Raw genomic sequence first — 18,940 nt, 5'->3', positions numbered from 1 at the left:
CTGTTGGCATACTGTTTTGCTGCTTGTTTCTTATAGTGGCAGCAGAAGTGCCGCTTTTCATATTGGCTTTTCTAAGACATGCTTTTCAAATTCCTCGAATTTTGGGTTGTACCTTCCACATCTTATAAATGTACATCATTTATAAGATGTGGAAGAGGAATGTTTAGTGGTTTAAGAAAAACTAATTCATTCCAGATATTGTTTGTCCTTCCTTTCAACTGAAGGTAAAATATCAAACTGATGTCTTACCTTTTGATTGCAAACTAGCATAAAAACACTTTGTCTTAGGCTCCTTGAATATAACTGCTAGTGTGATTAGCTGGGTGTAGTATCTGCTCTCCAACTGAAAGGCAAAAATCTAATTTGTAGACCTGGCCTGGTGTGAGACCACTATCTTGCCTTACTTGGAGACTTGAAGTAGTAGAAAAAAGTTGAGTAACTCTACCCTAGATACACTATTTGGTTCCAGTAGTATGTCTCCCAGATTATCCCACTGAAAATCCATCCAATAGTAAATTCACAAGCAGGATTTGCATTTGTTTGTTTGATTTGATGGCCGAATTTTAAAGCAGCAAAGTTCATAGAAAGCCCATATTAAGTATTATTTTTCTTTCAGCCTGACTTTAAGTTATTTCAGATTCTAGTTAAATAGTTATTTTGTTTTTGTCCATTCAGAATGCTATATCAAAGAATAAAAGAAAACCTAAACTTCGCTCTGATTCCATAAGCACTTCAGAAGGCAATGTTCATAATATATCAACAGAGGAATCATTTTCCTCAAAAGATCTGTCTTTTGAAAATAGGCAAGTAGTTTTTAAAAACTTAACAAAGAAATATCTTCTCTAAATTAGTGTTCTTTTTAATGTATTAACTCATCTTCAGTATAGTTTATTTTCATGATTTGTTAATCATTGTAGATTTGGTTAGTTATTATTTCATGAATATCAAATTTTGTATCTGCATAAAATACATGGATCTACAATGGAAATATCTATTGAAAAAATATTAAACAGCAGTAACAGATAATGTGGATGATAGTTTGAAGTCTGTTTTATTTTGGATGAACAAGTTTATTGTAAGTCAAGTGTATGTTGCTTGGTATACTAATTAGATGTACCCTCCAAACATTTCTGGAATAACTGTAGCTTCAGCATCTCCATTATCTTTTAATTCTTGCAATAAAGTCATTTTTATGTGTGCACTTTACCCTTCACATAATCTCAATTGGAATTAAGTGAAGAGTAAAAGGTATAACAATCACACCCTTTACTCTTAAAGTCAGACATATCTCCCTGCTGTTTACACTTCAAAATCGAGAAATAAAAACTGGAAAAGTGGAAATAAGATATTGAATGGGAAAAGAGCTAAAAGAATTAGAAAACTCGTGTCAACATAATTGGTGTTATTGAGACAAGGACAACTAAACAAGGATCTGTATTTATTTTTGTAGCCTGGAAAAGGCATATGATAAAGATCCAAGATAATGTTCACAATACTATTATATAAAGTGTAAATGGAACATTATACATGGTTCTATTATAAGTGTCAGGTGTTAGAAAATGAAGGAAATGTATAGGAAGATAGTTACTTATTTCTCTTCACTCCATTTGAAGAATAGCACTTTGACCACGAATCTCCATCTGAGATTCTGTGTTTTGTGTCTTTCTTCATCTGTGTCTAGTTCTTTCCAAGCTCTTGTTATATTCCTTTTTGTCAGTTAATCTATGATCAATTCCTTTGTTTCTTCCATAAGAACTTCCACTAGTTCTTATGTATAAAATGACATAAGGTGATGTCATTTTCAACAGTTTCTCTTCATTTATGGTTACTTTTTGGTCAGATATTTCCTATAATCCTGGTTTCCATAACAAAGTACATTTTTTAGGATGGGTTGCTGGCCTTTTGCTTAGCCCTCAACTATTTATCTGGGCTTGGGACTGGCATGATATAGCTATGCCACACAGGAAGATAGTTTGATATGAAATCAGGTGTAAGATAGGGAAGCACATCTCCACTTTTATCTTATCTCCACATGAATTATCTTATGAAGATGTGAAAATGTCTAATTTCATTGAAGCATCTTTATGTAATATGTGAACAAATTTTTATCTTTATCATTAGAGTAAGGAAAAACGTATATAAAGATAGCTGTTTGTCATGTTAGAATGATATTTCTGACATATAAAGCAAAACAAAGTGGCATTACTTTTACTTCGTTATCAGCAGAAAACTAGGAAAGCCATTAAGCCTAACTACTTTTTTGTTTATTTTTTTTTATGTTGTGCCCATATACAAGAGGTTGGTTGTTCAACCTATAGTACATTAGTACAGTGTATGGGTAGCTCCTCAAAGCCTGAAAATTGTTGATGATAAACAATATTTTAGCTCATGGATTTCAAGAAAAATTAGCAAAGTGTACTACTTTATCATATCATTAGAACCTATACTTATGGTTAGATGTTTTTTTTTTTTTCAGTGTTATTGATCACATTTAGTTAATAAAAAGCTCTATTCCAATTTTTTTATTTATTTTTCATGTGACTCCCAAACTTATAGTACATTTGTACTGTGGGTGGGTTAAGGTATGTCTTCTGAACTTCAACTCTGTCCAAAGTTATTCCTAAATCCATAGTCTCTTCATTTCTTGCAATGCTTTTCAATCTGCATAACTACTTTTGAGACATTAAATTGGCATCCCTTATTCTTTATCCAAACTACCAGTCTATTTGGATCATCCTGCAAGATCTCTACATCACTTTCATTAATTATTACTCTCTTTAGTTTAGCATCATTGGCAAATAGCTGGATATTCCCTTCAAATCATTCCAGATATCATTAACATAGAAATTTAAACATAGGTGTGAGTGCTCTGTGGCACTGGTTATCTGCCTTCTCTTTGATACGGTTTCATCACATACTGCTCTCCATTGGCCTCCATGTTACTGGGCCACACCTATTAATATGTGATAAGAATGACTAATAAACTTGAAAAGAATGGAGGATAGCAAGGAGATAAATAAAATTAAGTATTTGTTGCAATTCTCTTTATTTGCAAGGAAAGGATATTAGCTGTATATGTTTTTTTTTTTTTTTTTGTTGAAGATGATATTTCTACAGGTGATTAGTGTCTTTGCAACACAGTTGGAAGAACATGGGACATCTATCCTTCAATTAGAAAAGATGTGAATTTGATTCTTTCGTGGTAAGAGGAATCTTCATTATGGACTTTTTAAATGAAATGTGAGTTTGCCAGGTTTCTCCTGCTGGAAACTGATTTTTTTGTCCGGAGAACACATACAGTTAATAGACAAAAATACTGTATAGTAGGTAGTAAATGTTAGATGGCGGATCATGTGTCATGTAGACTGGCCTCCTGCAGTGAGTCATCACACTCCATGAAGGTGTTAGATAATAATAATAATTTGTTATTGTTGATTTGGAGAATGGGAGGGAGGAAACTATATACGCACAATAATTGCCAAACAAAAGAACATTTCAGAAATAGCTTTCTGGAATTTGGTATTGAAAAATCACAATTCAGATAGCCATTAAGATTTGTATAGACTGAATGTTTTCATGAGACATAATTGAAATAATCTACATGACTGAATTAATATGGAAATTATTGATGGAACTATTATATATTGAATTCCATTTGCAGTATCTTGCATTTGAGATAAGGATATTTATTTTATTAGTTTTTTTTTTTTGTGTTTGTGACTATACATTAGTGCACTTACTGCTACTGCCACCCTTTTGCAGTAAAAGCCAAGATTTGCCAACTTCTCCAAGTAATTAATACTTCTTGTACTGTTTTATGGAGTATGAGTGCTTTTTCACTGTAGATAATTTATATCTAGAAAAAGATTTTTCATGATTTTCAGAAGATATTGAGAAGAGTGTGTAAAAGGATCATTAGTTTATGTTGTCTTATTTTTTTTATATTAAATTCACATATTCTGATAATAAAACTATTTAAAAAAAAAAAAGTTATAATTTTATTTAAGTGCTTAAAAATGTAAGTTTTAATTGTGCACTAATTGCATACATCTTTCCTCTCCCTTGCTACTAATCTCCTATCACCAATTTTTCTCCAAATTAATTATCACTTGTCATATCTAATATTTTGGTCTTCTAGGGCAGCGCTTCCCAAACTTATGGATGTAAAGGCCCCCTTGGAAAAATTAAAATATTTCACGGCTCCCATCAAAAAAAAAAAATCTTAATACAGACATATATTGTTAAAATATTTATATTCAATACAAAACATACACAGCGAATATCACAAAAATCAAATGCAAATATGACATTTTTAGCATCTTACATACACATTTGACATGCTACACTTAGTCTTAAAACATTTTAAATTTGCTAATTATATGGAGAGCCAAAGGCTTCAATTCGGTGACGTGAAATTATTTAAGTTAAGGGATATTACATCCCATATTGTTTCATAGCCGAATATAGAAACTATATAAAGTTCGGTGAGTCCAAGCGTAAGCACATACCTGGATAGTGCAACACCAGTGCAACTCATAGTAAGGGTGGAGCAAGCTCTGATCAGTGTTCTTGGTATTTACCCATAATGTGAAACCCAGCTCCTAGGAACTGTATTACTGTTCCACATGAGAGAAGGTCACTATCCAGACCGGTTTCAACCTTTATTGAGGTCTCATCAGTGAGTAAGAATGGGAGTTCATATCTTTCATCACTGGCCTATGGAGTCTAAAAGTTGTGCTGAGGGTCAGCAGGTAGTGAGAGGGGAAGAGAAAAAAAGGTAGAGTAGGATAGTAGTAGTAGGTAATAAAGAGGCCTCAGTCGACCTGTTTGGCTATATAACCTATTAAGAGGTTTCTGGCCAAACAGATTTGCCGACATCATCTCCCTACATTCGTTCTTACAGCTTTCGACTGTCAACCATCTTTTAAGATGTCTGACAGACAAAAAAAAGCAAAAACAAATAAAAGAGAAAACAAAATAAATTGAACTGAAAAAACAAAAAAATCAATTCTGAAGTGGATCTGAGGGAAAAACTGGAATAACTTTGAATAGATAAAAATGGACAAGTGAATTGCGAATTTGGGAATGAAAAAAAAAATGAATTCTGAAGTAATTCTGATAAAGAGCTAGTACGACTTTTAAGAGGAAATACCAAGTGGATTGCAAATTTGGGGGAGAGCCCGGCCCGGCTGCACCACCTCAGTGTACGCCTTTGCAGCTTGGGTTCTCGGGTCTACCCCCTTCCTATGTGGATTAATCATAAACCTGTTGGAATAAATGAATTGTTTGACCCATTAATTCTTTTGGAAAAATCCCTCATGATCTTTTGGAAAATGTGCTCATGATCAATGGATATTACTCTTCGATATCTGATCTCCTCCTCGTTTAGGTCCAGATGACTGTTTAGTTGGGGAGGCGTGACCTTGGTTATGTCTCTGATGTAGAGTTGTTCCCATTCAAATCTTGTGCTCCTTTCATAAAATAAGAAAGTCGGTTCCCCTTCTGTAGCCATTTTTCTGAATAGTTTTTCAGCAGTTGCGATGGGTCCTTTAAAAGTATGGAACCATTTTCTGTGCAGCCGTCAAACCAGTCTGATATGGGATTTTCTGTTTCTTCTATAGGTTTTTTTGTTGTCTCTTTTTCCTTGCTCACTTTCTTCTGATGGGTTTACTTCTTCAGTTTCTACTTGGTTTTCTATTCTGACTTCCCTTTCTTCCCCTTCCTCAGAATCTGATGCTTCTGCTGGGCTTCTGTTATCTGGTTTTGTTCTCTTTGTTTCTCCTTCTTCTGGGTTGATAGGTCTTTTTGCTTTATTACTGGCTTCCATTTCTTCTGCTTCTGTGCTTTCATTGGTGGTCTCTTCTGTCTCGCTGTGAGTTTTCTTTATGTTACGTTTCTTTTTTTTTTCTTTATTTTCCATTCTGAGTTTTTCATGTTGGTGGCTTGATTTCCTGTTGTTACTGTCATGATAGCTGGGGGTTGGATGACTGGAGAGTCTTCTGGCCTCAGTTGTTTTAGGCTCCTCTGCTGTTTTGCCTATAGCAAGAATGTCATCCTGCTTTGTGGATTCAGGTTTATTTACTGGAGTAGTTGCTGGGGTTGGTGATATAGCGCCTCCTATTCGTTCTGCCTGTGTCCTGTTGGGACAAACCTTGCGGGTTGTATTTCCACATTTCAAGCAAGATGCCTCACACCTGAGCTAGGGCATGTCCTGCCACCATGCAGTTCCTGCATTTGTTCTTGGGGCAGTCTGCACCTAGGTGTTCAAGTGATCCGCACCGAAAACATTGCTTTCTTACACCAGGGCAGTTGACTATTACCCTGACAGGGCCTAGAAATACAAAGTTGGGGACCTCGTCCTTCATCTCCATAAGGAAGGTCACCTCGCCAGTCTTCCAGTCGGGGGTAGTCGGCATCATTGGTGATTTTGATGTTCCGTACGTCTCCCCATTTTGAGAAAACCTTTTTTATTATCTCACTCCCTTCCTCGAGATATTCTACAGGGAACCTTTCTATTAGTAGTGTCTTCAGTAAACTTCTTACTACGAAGGGATAGATCTTTTTCCCTTCACATTCTATACCTGCCATTAACTTATTCCTGGTTTCTATATTTTTCACAACTACCTGGTATCTACCTGCTCTATAAGGAGTAAAACCAAATATTTTTTGTGCCCCTACTATATCAGTGAGAGCGCTCTCTCTAACGTCCTCTTTGGTACATTGGCATCTGCCTCTATACTGAGGGTCTTCACTCGCAGCAGAAATGAAGTCATTTGGAAGAGAGAAAATACCTCACTAGGAATTAAGTCCCTGAAAAGTGGATTAACCTTTAAACCAGGGCCAAGCATTCCCCATTTGCAGAAATCTCCTGCTACACTAGGTAGAGGCGGAAGACTACAAACAGGCACAAGGCAAAAAGAAAGGACAAAATTAACTAAAAAAAAAAAAAAAGGTCTCACCAAGGCTGGAAGCTTCTGGCAGCAGGATTGGAACATGCAGCTCTCTTTCAGGTTTGCTGGATCGGGCACTCCTCACAAACTGGATCATGAACAGGCACTGCAATCTGTACCTGGAACAGGAACAGATACTACACTTTGATCTCCTGAGTAGGTAGACCTATCAGTGAGTAGGTAGACCTAGATAATACCAAGTTTGTAGCGAACAGAACTTACATACCCTACTATAAGAATTGCCAAGAAGGTGTCCTAATAAATTACTAATTATATGAAGAGCCAAAGGCTTCAATTCGGCGACGTGAAATTATTTAAGTTAAGGGATATTATATCCCATATTGTTTCATAGCCGAATAAGAAACTCAAAGAGTTTCATGCCGAATATAGAAACTATATAAAGTTCGGTGAGTCCAAGCGTAAGCAAATACCTGGATAGTGCAACACCAGGGCAGCTCATAGTCCACCTGGATAGTGCAACACCAGGGCAGCTCATAGTCCACCTGGTAGTGCAACACTGGTGCAACTCATAGTAAGGGTTGAGCAAGCTCCGATCACTGTTCTTGGTATTTATATAATGTGAAACCCAGCTCCTAGGAGCTGTATTACTGTTCCACATTATGAGAGAAGGTCACTACCTAGACCAGTTTCAACCTTTATTGAGGTCTCATCAGTGAGTAGGTAGACCTAGATAATACCCAGTTTGGTATTATTGGTCTGGTTTTGCACTATCCAGGTATTTGCTTACGCTTGGACTCGTCGAATTTTATAGTTTCTATATTTGGCATGAAACGCTTTGAGTTTCTTATTAAGCTATGAAACAATATGGGATGTAATATCCCTTAACTTAAATAATTTAAAATTTGTTTTCATTATTTCATGGCCCCTTCAACAAAACTAACGCCTCCAACGGGTCCAGCCCCACATTTTGGGAAGTGCTGTTCTAGGACACTTTGGACTGAATCAGTTCACCTAGATCTTGGTCTTCATCTGTGTTTTCTTCCTGCCATCTTGGCATCGAACACCTGCTTTTGCTCACCTTTCCTCTCCCATTCTGTTTAAGTGACCACACCACTTAAATTAGCTCTGCTGATACATTCTTGAATGCTAACAATATCAAGTTTCTTTGTTAATATCTTCATTTTTAATATAATTTTAACAAAGGAACCTGATATACAAAACTAACCATTTTTCTCCTTAATTTTTAGGACTTTCATATCTGGATTCTAGTCTTTGATTAAGTGCTTTCTTTCTAACACATCTCTTATATCCATAACTTAAAACTGGTTTGGACATGTTTATATATTGAATTTAGTGATTGGTTAATTTCTCTCTTATTCCATATAAATTTATTCATCTGGCTCCCCACCATAATAGCTTTGCTTTTTCTTTTGTCTATTTCCACACTTAATTTGCCATCTTCACTAAAAACTCTGCATAATAAATGAAATATGTTACTTATTCTATTGGTTTTCCATTAAGAATGCAGCAATATGATAAGGACCTATTTCGATAAAAAGGAGAAAAATTTTCAGTGGATTCTTTCTTCACAGACATTTCTTTGACTTCGCTGTTTTTAACAGTGAAGAAAGTCAAGCATTAAACCCAATATCAAAATTGGGGATATTGAACTTGGTTCTTCACTTTATTAACCACCAAAATAAATCCTCACAATTGTTGAATTCTTTAAGTAAATTGAATTAATTTTTGTAATAAATTTGGTATGAAAGTCATTGCATGAAGAGCAATAAAAAAATGAAATAACTGTTCTACAGTTCTCCATGGAAATGGAAAACCTGCCGAACAAATGAAACATTTTGGCTCTTTAGGCATCATTTTTAGTGAAGCTGTCAATTTAAATGTGGAAATAGATAATACAATAAATGAACTGGTGAGCCAGTTAATAAATTTCTCTAGAAGAATAAGAGAGAAATTAGTAAAACACTAAACTAGCAATATATAAGAAAGTTTTCACACCATTTTTAACTTATCAGCAAGATGACAAACATGTATGAGTTGCAAAGAAAAATTAGGGAGATTTCAAATGTCATCAATGGTCAAATCATGTCAAAAATGAAAATATTAGCAAGAACTTGTTAATATTTTGTGTGAGTACAGCTAGTCTAAGCTGGTATATTCACTTGAACATAATGGGAAATTACAGGCAAGGTATTTGAAGCCAAAACAGCAAGAAACTGATCTAGCTAGGTTGATGTAGTTTAACAGCTTTAGAATACTGAAATGCAAATCTGACAGTATCATAAACCTGATTAATGGCAGATTAATTTTGAAGAAAATTGTCAATATGAAGCTTTTTTTATGCACCTTCCTCAAAAAGGTGCATAAAAAAAAATTGAAGATAATAATTATGATATATTTTATGAGCGGTTATGTGATAGTTCTTAGATCTGCATAAACTAAATCTATGGAACTGATATTTACACTATTTAGACTTAGCACTGGGGTGCTTAAGGGTCAAAGCTGTATAACTGAGAGGAGACCTCCACATAGCCTTTAAAGGAATACGGAGAACCGACCAGGACTTCTCACCTAATGTCAAATCCACACCTTCTCGTGGTGCACCCTGTTGGGTATCTACTTGGATACTGAACGAACGAGGATGGGCTGGCAATTTGGGATTTAGCCGACCAAATTGTATTCTTATTGGTTAAACCAAAATAAAAAAATGATGGTACACCATGACAAAATTTCATGCCGGCTTGGACTTTGCACGGTTAAACAAGGCCCCTGTTGTTTTCGCCAGGGAACCAGGGCAAACAGCGAAAAGTCAGCTACTGGAACAAATCTGAAAACACACCCCAACTCAATATCACCAGAGTTAAAGATCGGTACTATCAACATAAGAAGCCTGAATGGCAAAGAAATGCAGCTAGCTGAGGAATTACATAAGTACCAGATCGACATAATAGGGGTGACTGACACAAAAAAGACAAAAACAGGTGAGACCTTTCTGAACAATAAATACAAAATGTTATATTCAGGCAATGACAATCAAGGAAAAGAAGGAGTAGCCATAGTATTCAACACAAAATACGAGGCTAATCTTCTTGAATGGCAGTCAGTCTCAAGTAGAGTAATGTGGGCAAATATGAGAATGGGGAACTGGACAATGAGACTTATTTGTGCCTATGGTCCCAAAGAAGGTTCTACTAAGGTAGAAGTGGAGGAATCTTTTGAGGTTTTAAAAAAAGCAACTGACACAATGAAAAAGGAAAAGTTGGTCGTTGTTGGGGATCTGAATAGCAGAGTAGGAAATGATTGTGAGACATACAAAAATATATTGGGAAAATTTGAAGAAAAGAGCAAGCTAATAATAATGGCAAATATCTGTTGGATTTCTGCTCAGGACATGGACTGGTTAACTGGTTATTACTAACATCATGTTCCAACATAAAAATGTGCACAAATTCACATGGAGAGAAGAGGCAAGGAATAAGAAAAGTCTCATTGACTATGTTATTGTCGATAGTGATGCTTTTTCCCTGGTGTAGGACACCAGAGTGTACAGAGGATTTGAAATTGGAAGTGATCACTATTTAGTCTTGAGCAGGATAAAATTGAATTTCATATTGAAAAGAATAACGTGTAAGTAAGTTTTAAAGCAAATAAAAGTTGAGCAGCTCTGAGATGTTAACTGTAGATAGACTAAAATACACAAAGATTATTGAAGAAAAAATGAAAGAGTTTGAGAACAGGAATCTAACCTTGGAGATTCAGTGGCAAGCCTTGAAGAAAGCCCCGATTGAAGCAGCTAGAGAGGCATGTGGTGAAGCTGTCTGCAAGGATAGAAAAATTAGAACTCCATGGCGGACACATGAAGGTAAAGCGGCAGTGAAGGAAAAGAAGAAAGCATATCAAAAGTTCCTGGCAAATAAGTCAGCTTGTGCTCTTAGAGAATACAGAGACAAATGTAAGAAAGCTAAACACTATGTAAAACTAGCTAAACAAAAGTCATGGGAGGACTTTGACAAGAATATAGAAAATAAATATCAAGAAGGTGGTAAGATATTCTGGAGGTTGTTGAAGAAGCTTAGAAATGAGGAAAGAGTGCTGTAAAAGAAGTTAGAGATGATAAAGGTGACATGAAAATGGGAGAAAAAGATATCCTTGAAGTAATTACTTTGAAAAACTGCTAAATGAAACAAGCAGTGATGACAGCACAGTGGTAAAAAACACTGACCAGGCATGCAGTCAGGAATACATATCCATAATTGAAGTAGAAAAAGCCATCAAAGGCTTGAAATGTGGAAAGGCAGCAGGAGTAGATGATATTCGACCAGAAATGCTGAAGTATGGTGGTATAAGAGTCTTACAGTGGCTGCACTGTATACTTCAGAAAGCCTGGACAGAGGGACGAATTCCCAATGATTGGAGTAGAGCTCTCATAATACCCATATATAAAAAGGGAAATAAATCTGAATGTGGGAATTACAGAGGTATTTCTCTGCTGAGTGTTCCTGGCAAGATCTATACAAGTATACTTGAAAAACGGTTGAGAAGAATTGTGGAAGAAAAGCTTGGTGATGAACAAGCTGGATTCAGGCCAAATAGAGGCTGTCAGGATCAGATCTTCACTTTACGACAAATAGTCAAGAAAGCATGGGAATATAACAAAAATCTGTATTTAAGTTTTGTCGATTTGGAAAAGACATGACAAGGTGCCAAGAGAGAAGCTATTCATTACGCTACAGTTATATGGTGTCAATTTGGCATTATATCAAGCAATATTTAGTCTTTATTTGAGTTGTAAGTCTGCAGTTAGAATTGAAGGAAGTACAGGAAGATGGTTTAATGTTTGGTGTGAGACAAGGTTGTACATTATCCCCTCTGTTTTTCATGATCTATATGGATCACATTATGAAGGAAAGTGGTATTAAACCTGATATCAAAATTGGAGATGTTAATGTCAGCTCTTTGCTTTATGCAGATGATGTTATACTTCTAAATAAATCTGCTACAAGTCTGCAAGATTCTCTGACTAAATTGAATAACTGTTGTAATAGATATGGTATGAAGGACAGCATTAAAAAGACAAAGACAATGAAAATAGGCAGAATCATTGAAAATGTCAGCTGTGTTCCGAATGGAGAACCTATGGAACAAGTAAAACATTTCAGCTACTTAGGCACGACTTTTACTGAAGATGGTAAATTAAATATAGAAATAGACAACAGAATCAGCAGAGCTGGTATGGTGGGAAGTCAATTGAATAAATTCATATGGAATAAGAGAGAAATTAGTCGGAACACTAAATTAGCTGTATACAAGACAGTGTTCAAACCAGTTTTAACTTATGGATCTGAGAGTTGGGTCAGAAGTAAAACATTTGACCAAAGACTAGAGACCACAGATATGAGAGTCCTGAGAAAGATTAGAGGCGTGAACAGATGGCATGAATGGCAATATCATATTAAAAGCGAGGATATTAGGAAAGAACTTGAGATTGTTAGCCTCCAGGAATGCGTTAGCAGAGCTAATCTCAGGTGGTATGGTCACTTAAATAGAATGGGCGAAGAAAGATTAGCAAAACAAATGTTCTCTGCCAGGTTGGCAGCAAAACAACCCAGAGGAAGACCAAGATATAGGTGGATTGATACGGTACAAAGTGGCTTAGAAGATAGAAATATAACATCTGATAATGTTGGAGTTTTGATAGGTAACAGAGACTGACTTGGTGGAAAATTGTAGATAGGAAGTTAGTAATGATGTAATTTTTTTCATGTAGTACTATCTTATCCTGTACACCCCTTGAGGGTACATGGCACGAATTTGATGATGATGATTAGACCTAGCACTTTTATCCAAATTATACATTTTAAGAATAGGGCCTCCCCACCTCTTCTTCTCTATGTCCTCAAGACAGATTGAGTCATTATGTGGGTAAGAGCCTTCCACCATTCTTTGTCCAGATCAGGCTCTTTCATATACCAACAGCATTTGAAAGTCAAATGCAGTTCTAAGGACTTTATGCCATATCAGTCATATTGTCAAGTTCCATTTGCACAGTGTAACCAAACCAATGGAGTTGATGCTTTTTTTAACTATGTTAAGAATTTTTGAGTTAGGGATATTCAAATCTTGCAACATTTCTCTTATGTTCAGTCCAATGAGTTCTGTTGATTTTACTGAAGCATTTCATTTCCAAAGCCAACAATTTTCTCTGCTTCATTTTTTAAAGTCCCAGTTTCTGCACCATAGAGAGCTGTTGGTAATGTTATACTTTTGTATAATTTTATTTTTAAAGTTGTAGGAATTTTGTTGTTTTTCCAAATTTTATTAAATTTATTCATCATTGACCATGCTGTGGAGAGTCTGTTTCATTGTTATTTTGTTATTTAAATTTGAAGCTGAATTTTGGATAAATTCTTAAAATTTGGACCTATTCTTAAAAGGTATAATTTGGATAAAAGTGCTAAGTCTCATCATCATCATCATCAAATTCCTGCCATGTAGCCTCAATGGGTGTACAGCATATGATAGTACTACATGAAAAAAATTACATCATTACTCTCTTGAAGTCAAATATGCTCCTAGATAATTAAAATCACTAACTTATTCTGTGATTCCCTGATCAAGTGTTATCTGTATATCTTTTTGGGTGTCTCTTAGTTTTACTTGAATTTATAATCATATTATAATTTCTGCAAGTTTCTTGTAATTTTGCAAGCTGGTATTGGAGATTTGATTTATCTGTTAGAATTACTCTGCATATATGATATGGGAGATTGGCCTTCCATTAACTTTTACTCCATTTATTAAGGACAATGCTTGTTTAATGCGTTCTTGGATAAAAATATTAAAAACGCATGGGGAGAGTGGGAATCCTTGCATAACTCCTCATTTGAGTTCAGTTTTTTTTGTTGTAATAGTTTTATATTGGACTGCTGTACATGTATTCTGATAGTAGTTTGAAACAAATCTTAGTATTTCAAAGTCTGTTTATCTTTGTTAATATTTGAATAAGTTTTCTTCTGTTGTCATCCTCAAATGCTTGTTTAAAATTCACAAATTTTAGAAAAATTATTATATAAGAATATTCACAAACCTTAAATTTCATTTATTATTACCATAACTTGTATTGCATAGACTTCTTCTTCACTCGTCTCGTTACTGTCACTTTTCATATTATTGTCTGAACTGTTGTTATCACTCTTCAAAAACTAAGTCATCTTCAGTACCATCCATCGTGTTATATATACTGCATTTTTTTTTTTTTTTAAAGACTTAATAATCATCCCTTCTTTTACGGCTTCCCATGAATTTTTCACCATGTGCACATTTCTGAAATTGTCGGCCATTTCATATGTCCTGTTGCTGTAAAATCGTGATTTTGCTTTGCCATCCATTTGCTCCACTCCTCTCGCATAAAATATTTAAACAGTTTATTAATCGACGTATCCAAGGGTGTATTGACTTGTAAGGCCTCCAGGAATGACAGCTAGTTCTGTGCTCATTTCTTTTAGAATATTCTTGGTTGATTCTGTTTTATGCGCTCTAAATTGATCCCATACTAATATTGCCCTCTTTTTAAACAATTCACTTGGATGTTTTGCCCATATCTTTGGTAACCATAATTTCATTCCTTTTTTGTCCATCCAACCTTTATCTTGAACATGGATAAAAATGCCACGGGGAATTTCATCTTTTGGTAATGTTTTTCTTTTGAAGATTAACATGGAGGATAGTTTTGTTCCATCTGCACAACAAGCTGAAACTACAGTGTAGCAAGTTTTTTCATAACCTGTTGATTTTATCACTATTGATTTGGTACCTTTTTTATCTTGCGATTTGAAGGAACATCAAATGTTAGAGGCACTTCCTCCATATATGCAATTTGACTAAGTCCAAAGTTAAAGTTCCTTCTGGCTGATATGACAAATCTGTGGAATTCTATAATTTTAGTTTCATAGGCAAGCAGCATTTTTTTGAGCTAGAGCGGTTTTTGTATACATGCATAGCCCATGCCTTTTCATAAATCTAAAGCATCAAGAAGGTGATCCAGTAAAATCTGTAATGCCATTAGCAGCCACCCGTCGTTTTGCTTCAAAAATTATCATTTTCGTAGAAACGGATATTCCGATACTTCGGTGATTTGTTATCCAATTTTTCATTTGTACTTCTAATTCTGGCCATTTTTCAAGGTGTGCATGGAATGTTTTCTTATGTTTACTTTCTTCTTCTTTGAGTGCCATCTCCTATCGGAGGTCGGCGACCACCTTGGCAAATTTTGAGCGATTCTCAGCTACTCTGAGCAGTCTCTCAGAGTTCATACCAGTCCACTGTCTGATGTCTGCCAGCCAAGATTTTCTTTGTCTTCCTTGTCCTCTTCTTCCATTTATCTTCCCTTTTATAATCAATTGAAGTATCTTATATTTTTCATTACGAAGTAGGTGACCAAGATATGCAGTTTTCCTTCTTTTTATGGTATCTAAAAGTTCACGTGATTTCCCCATTTGTTCCAGTACTTCCTGATTGGACGTTTTTGCTGTCCATGGGATTTTTAACATTCGTCTGTATAACCATATCTCAAAAGGCTTCAAGGTCTTTTTATTGATGCTGTTTTTAAGGTCCAAGTTTCTGCACCGTACAGCAGCACAGACCATATATAGCATTTAACCATGCGTGCTCTAAGTTTAAACTGTGGTTACACAGTGTTGATTTCATCAAGAGAAAATTTTTTCTCCATTTCAATTCTAACTTTTATTTCCATTTCTGTATTGCAATCTTCATTTAACCAGCATCCAAGATATTTAAACTTTGCCACTCTTTCTATTTGTTTCCTATTTAAAGAAAGTGCTAAATTAAGAATTGGTTTCTTACTTATGACCATGAATTTAGTTTTGGTGATATTTATTTTTAATCCCATTTTTTCACTGTCTTCATTTATTAGTTCCAAAAGATTTTGAAGATCCTGAATATTGTCAGCCAGAAGAGCTGTATCATCGGCATATCGGATGTTACTGATGATTTCACCATTTACACTAATCCCTTCCTTTCTTCTTTCAAGACTTTTTGAAATATGGCTTCTGAGTAGATCTTAAAAAGAAGAGGTGACAGCACACATCCTTGCCTTACTCCTCGTTTGATGTTAATGGAGTTTGTAATAATGTCATCAACTTGAACAGATGCCTTTTGGTTCCAATATAAGTTTTCAATGATCCTGATGTCTTTACCATCTAATTCGATTCTTTTTAATAGTACAATCATTTTAGCATGTTGGATTTTGTCAAATGCTTTCTCGAAGTCGATGAAGCAAATGAATATTTCCTTGTTTTGGTCAATACATTTTTGAAATAAGATCTGAGAACAGAAAAGGGCCTCTCTTGTTTCTAAAGCCGAATTAGGTATCACTGATGGTGTCTTCACATTTTCTGTATATTCTTTTTTGAATTATTTACAGAAACATTTTGAGAACGTGACTCATTAGGCTGATCATTCTATAGTCATTACAAGTTTTCGCATTTACTTTTTTAGGTAGCATGATGAAGGTTGACTGTAACCAGTCTTGAGGGATTATGCCTGTATCGTAGATCTTATTAAATAGCTTTACTAATATGTTAATGTTGTTACCTTCTAATAACTTTATTATTTCTGCTGGTATTCTATCTGGTCCTAGGGCTTTACCATTTTTAGCTGAGTTTAGTGCACATTCTACCTCTTATCTTAGAATGCATGGACCTTCCATATGTTCATAAGTATTTTCTGGGTTCTGTCTGTTATCAGTAAAGAGTTCTTCTATATATTTCACCCATTCTTGTATTTTGTCATCCTTTTTGGATATAATTTCTCCCTTTTTGTTTCGAAGGATACAGAACTGTTTTTTCTTACATATACCTGAGGTCTCTTTCATCTTTTTGTATAGATTAAAATTGTCATGCTTTTCCTGTAGAATTTCTATTTCTTTACATTTTTCATTCATCCAGATTTCTTTTGTTTCTTTGATCTTGTGTTTAATAATTTTCTGAACCTCTGTATATTTTGTTGGATTATAATTTTTATATGTTCTGCGTTGATCCATGAGAGAGAGAATTTCATCAGTCATCCAATCTTTCTTTTTTACTGCTCTATTAGGACATAAGGTATTGGTACATTTCTCTATGAAGACAGATTTCAATTTGTCCCACGATTCATCAACCCTCATGATGTTATCATTCTTGATAAGTGCTAGCTCTTGATTCAGATCTTGACTCAATTTGCTTCTTATCTCTGTGTTTTTTAATTTTCCCAAATCAAACCTTTTTTGTTGATGTTTCTTAAGTATAGCTTTCAGTCTAATTTGTAACTCTGCCACCAGTAGGTTATGATCAGAAGCAATATCTGCACTAGGATAAGTTTTTGTACTCTTTATAGAACTTCGAAATCATTGTTTAATTTGCAAGTAATCAATTTGGTTTCTGGCTATATTCCCATTATTATCCTGTGGTGATTGCCAAGTATACAATCTTCAAGGTGGTAGCTTAAACCATGTGTTTGTGATTATTAGCTCCTCTTCCTGGCAGAATTGAATAAGACGGTCACCTCTCTCATTTCTTGTGCCCAGTCCATGTTCGCCAACTACATCTCCACTTCTACCTTTCCCAACTTTAACATTGAAATCACCCATGACTATGTTAATATCATGCTTTTTTTTTTTGTGTTTTTCATTAGTTCTCTTAATTGATAAAATTCTTCAATCTCAGTATCACTCTTGTCAGCAGTAGGGGCATAGACCTGTATAAGATTAACATCTAGTGGTTGTCCTTTCAGTTTTAATAACATCATCTTAACTGAGTAAGGGATGAAGCTCAACAGTGACTTATTGATATCTTTGTTTAATATTATTCCAACATTTTCACAACTTCCAGAGTGATACATTGTCATTGACTTGAGTTTTGCATGATCCTGGCCACCTAACTTCACTCATTCCTAAAATTCCAATTTCAAGTCGTTTCATTTCTTGGATAGCATTTCTTAGCTTACCTGCTTCATACAAGGTTCTGACATTCCAGGTTCCTAGTTTTACTGAGCACACCATGTTGAGCCCAGGGATTCTTCGCACCTCTGTCCCATTTAAGGGACGCCGGTAACTCGGGGCCATTTGTGTAGATTTGCTCGCCATGGTGGTTAGTCTGGAGAGAGAATAGAGCAATAGTTTCTCCATTTATTTTCTGCTCTGCAGTATTACAGACGTACACAATAAACTGTATTGCCATCTGCAATTTTCTAATCACAAGCTTTACCATCATCATGAGACTTCAACCTGGTGTTAGTATTGACAAAGCTGCTTCCCTTTGTCAGAGGACTGAATCCTTTATTTTTCCTTGTAACCCTAGGTAGGGGCCCTAACCGGGTACTGATAGCCAGAGTCAGCTGAGCCCGGGTTGTTTATAGAGGTCTGCTCCTCTGAAGACTCTTCCGCACATTTCTTCTCTTCCTCTTCACAGAGGTCCGTCAGCATCCTTGTAGGGAGTGTACCCTACGGAAGGTCCCAGGGAGCGCGACGTGGATGTGGCCTTGCCTCACTCCCCAATAATAAGGTTTCGCTTCAAAAATTATCATTTTCGTAGAAACGGATATTCCGATACTTTGGTGATTTGCTATCCAATTTTTCATTTGTACTTCTAATTCTGGCCATTTTTCAAGGTGTGCATGGAATGTTTTCTTATGTTTACTTTGCAGTTTCAATTGTTCTTGTTTTCTCCGCTCGCGATTCATTTTTTGCTGTTGGTGGTGGACCAAAATGTCTTTCTGCTGCTCTGTTTCCATGTTGTTTTGCATAATTTATCACAATCAATTTATAACTCGCGTTATACGAAAGTCTTTTGTTTTACACCTAGGTTTGTAGTTTTATGACAATAAAAATTCAACGAATTATAAAAGTAATCCAAATGAACCGTTCAAAACTGCGTATGCTCACCCACTAACTGCTATTGACGCCATATATAAGTTTTCGTATGTAAATCTGGGATTCCCACATATGCAGCAAGATG

At 35.4% G+C, this 18,940-nt stretch overlaps 1 protein-coding gene across 2 annotated transcripts in view; it reads left to right on the top strand.

Annotated features, from left to right (window-relative positions):
* Positions 1 to 18,940, top strand: part of LOC150101570 (uncharacterized) — a 138,251-nt gene that overhangs the window by 12,272 nt on the left and 107,039 nt on the right. For both annotated transcript variants that reach the window (XM_090400752.1, XM_090400751.1), the window contains exon 3: positions 676 to 803. In XM_090400752.1, the coding sequence (XP_090256878.1) occupies positions 676 to 803 (128 nt within the window). The remainder of the gene's footprint in view (positions 1 to 675; positions 804 to 18,940) is intronic.

Source organism: Typopeltis vanoorti, chromosome 11, assembly GCF_054136105.1.
Source record: "Typopeltis vanoorti isolate ZY-2024b chromosome 11, IOZ_Tvanoo_1.0, whole genome shotgun sequence".
Taxonomy (NCBI): Eukaryota; Metazoa; Arthropoda; class Arachnida; order Uropygi; family Thelyphonidae; genus Typopeltis; species Typopeltis vanoorti.
Note: the sequence above shows the minus strand (reverse complement) of the source record. Positions and strands in the feature narration are given on the sequence as shown.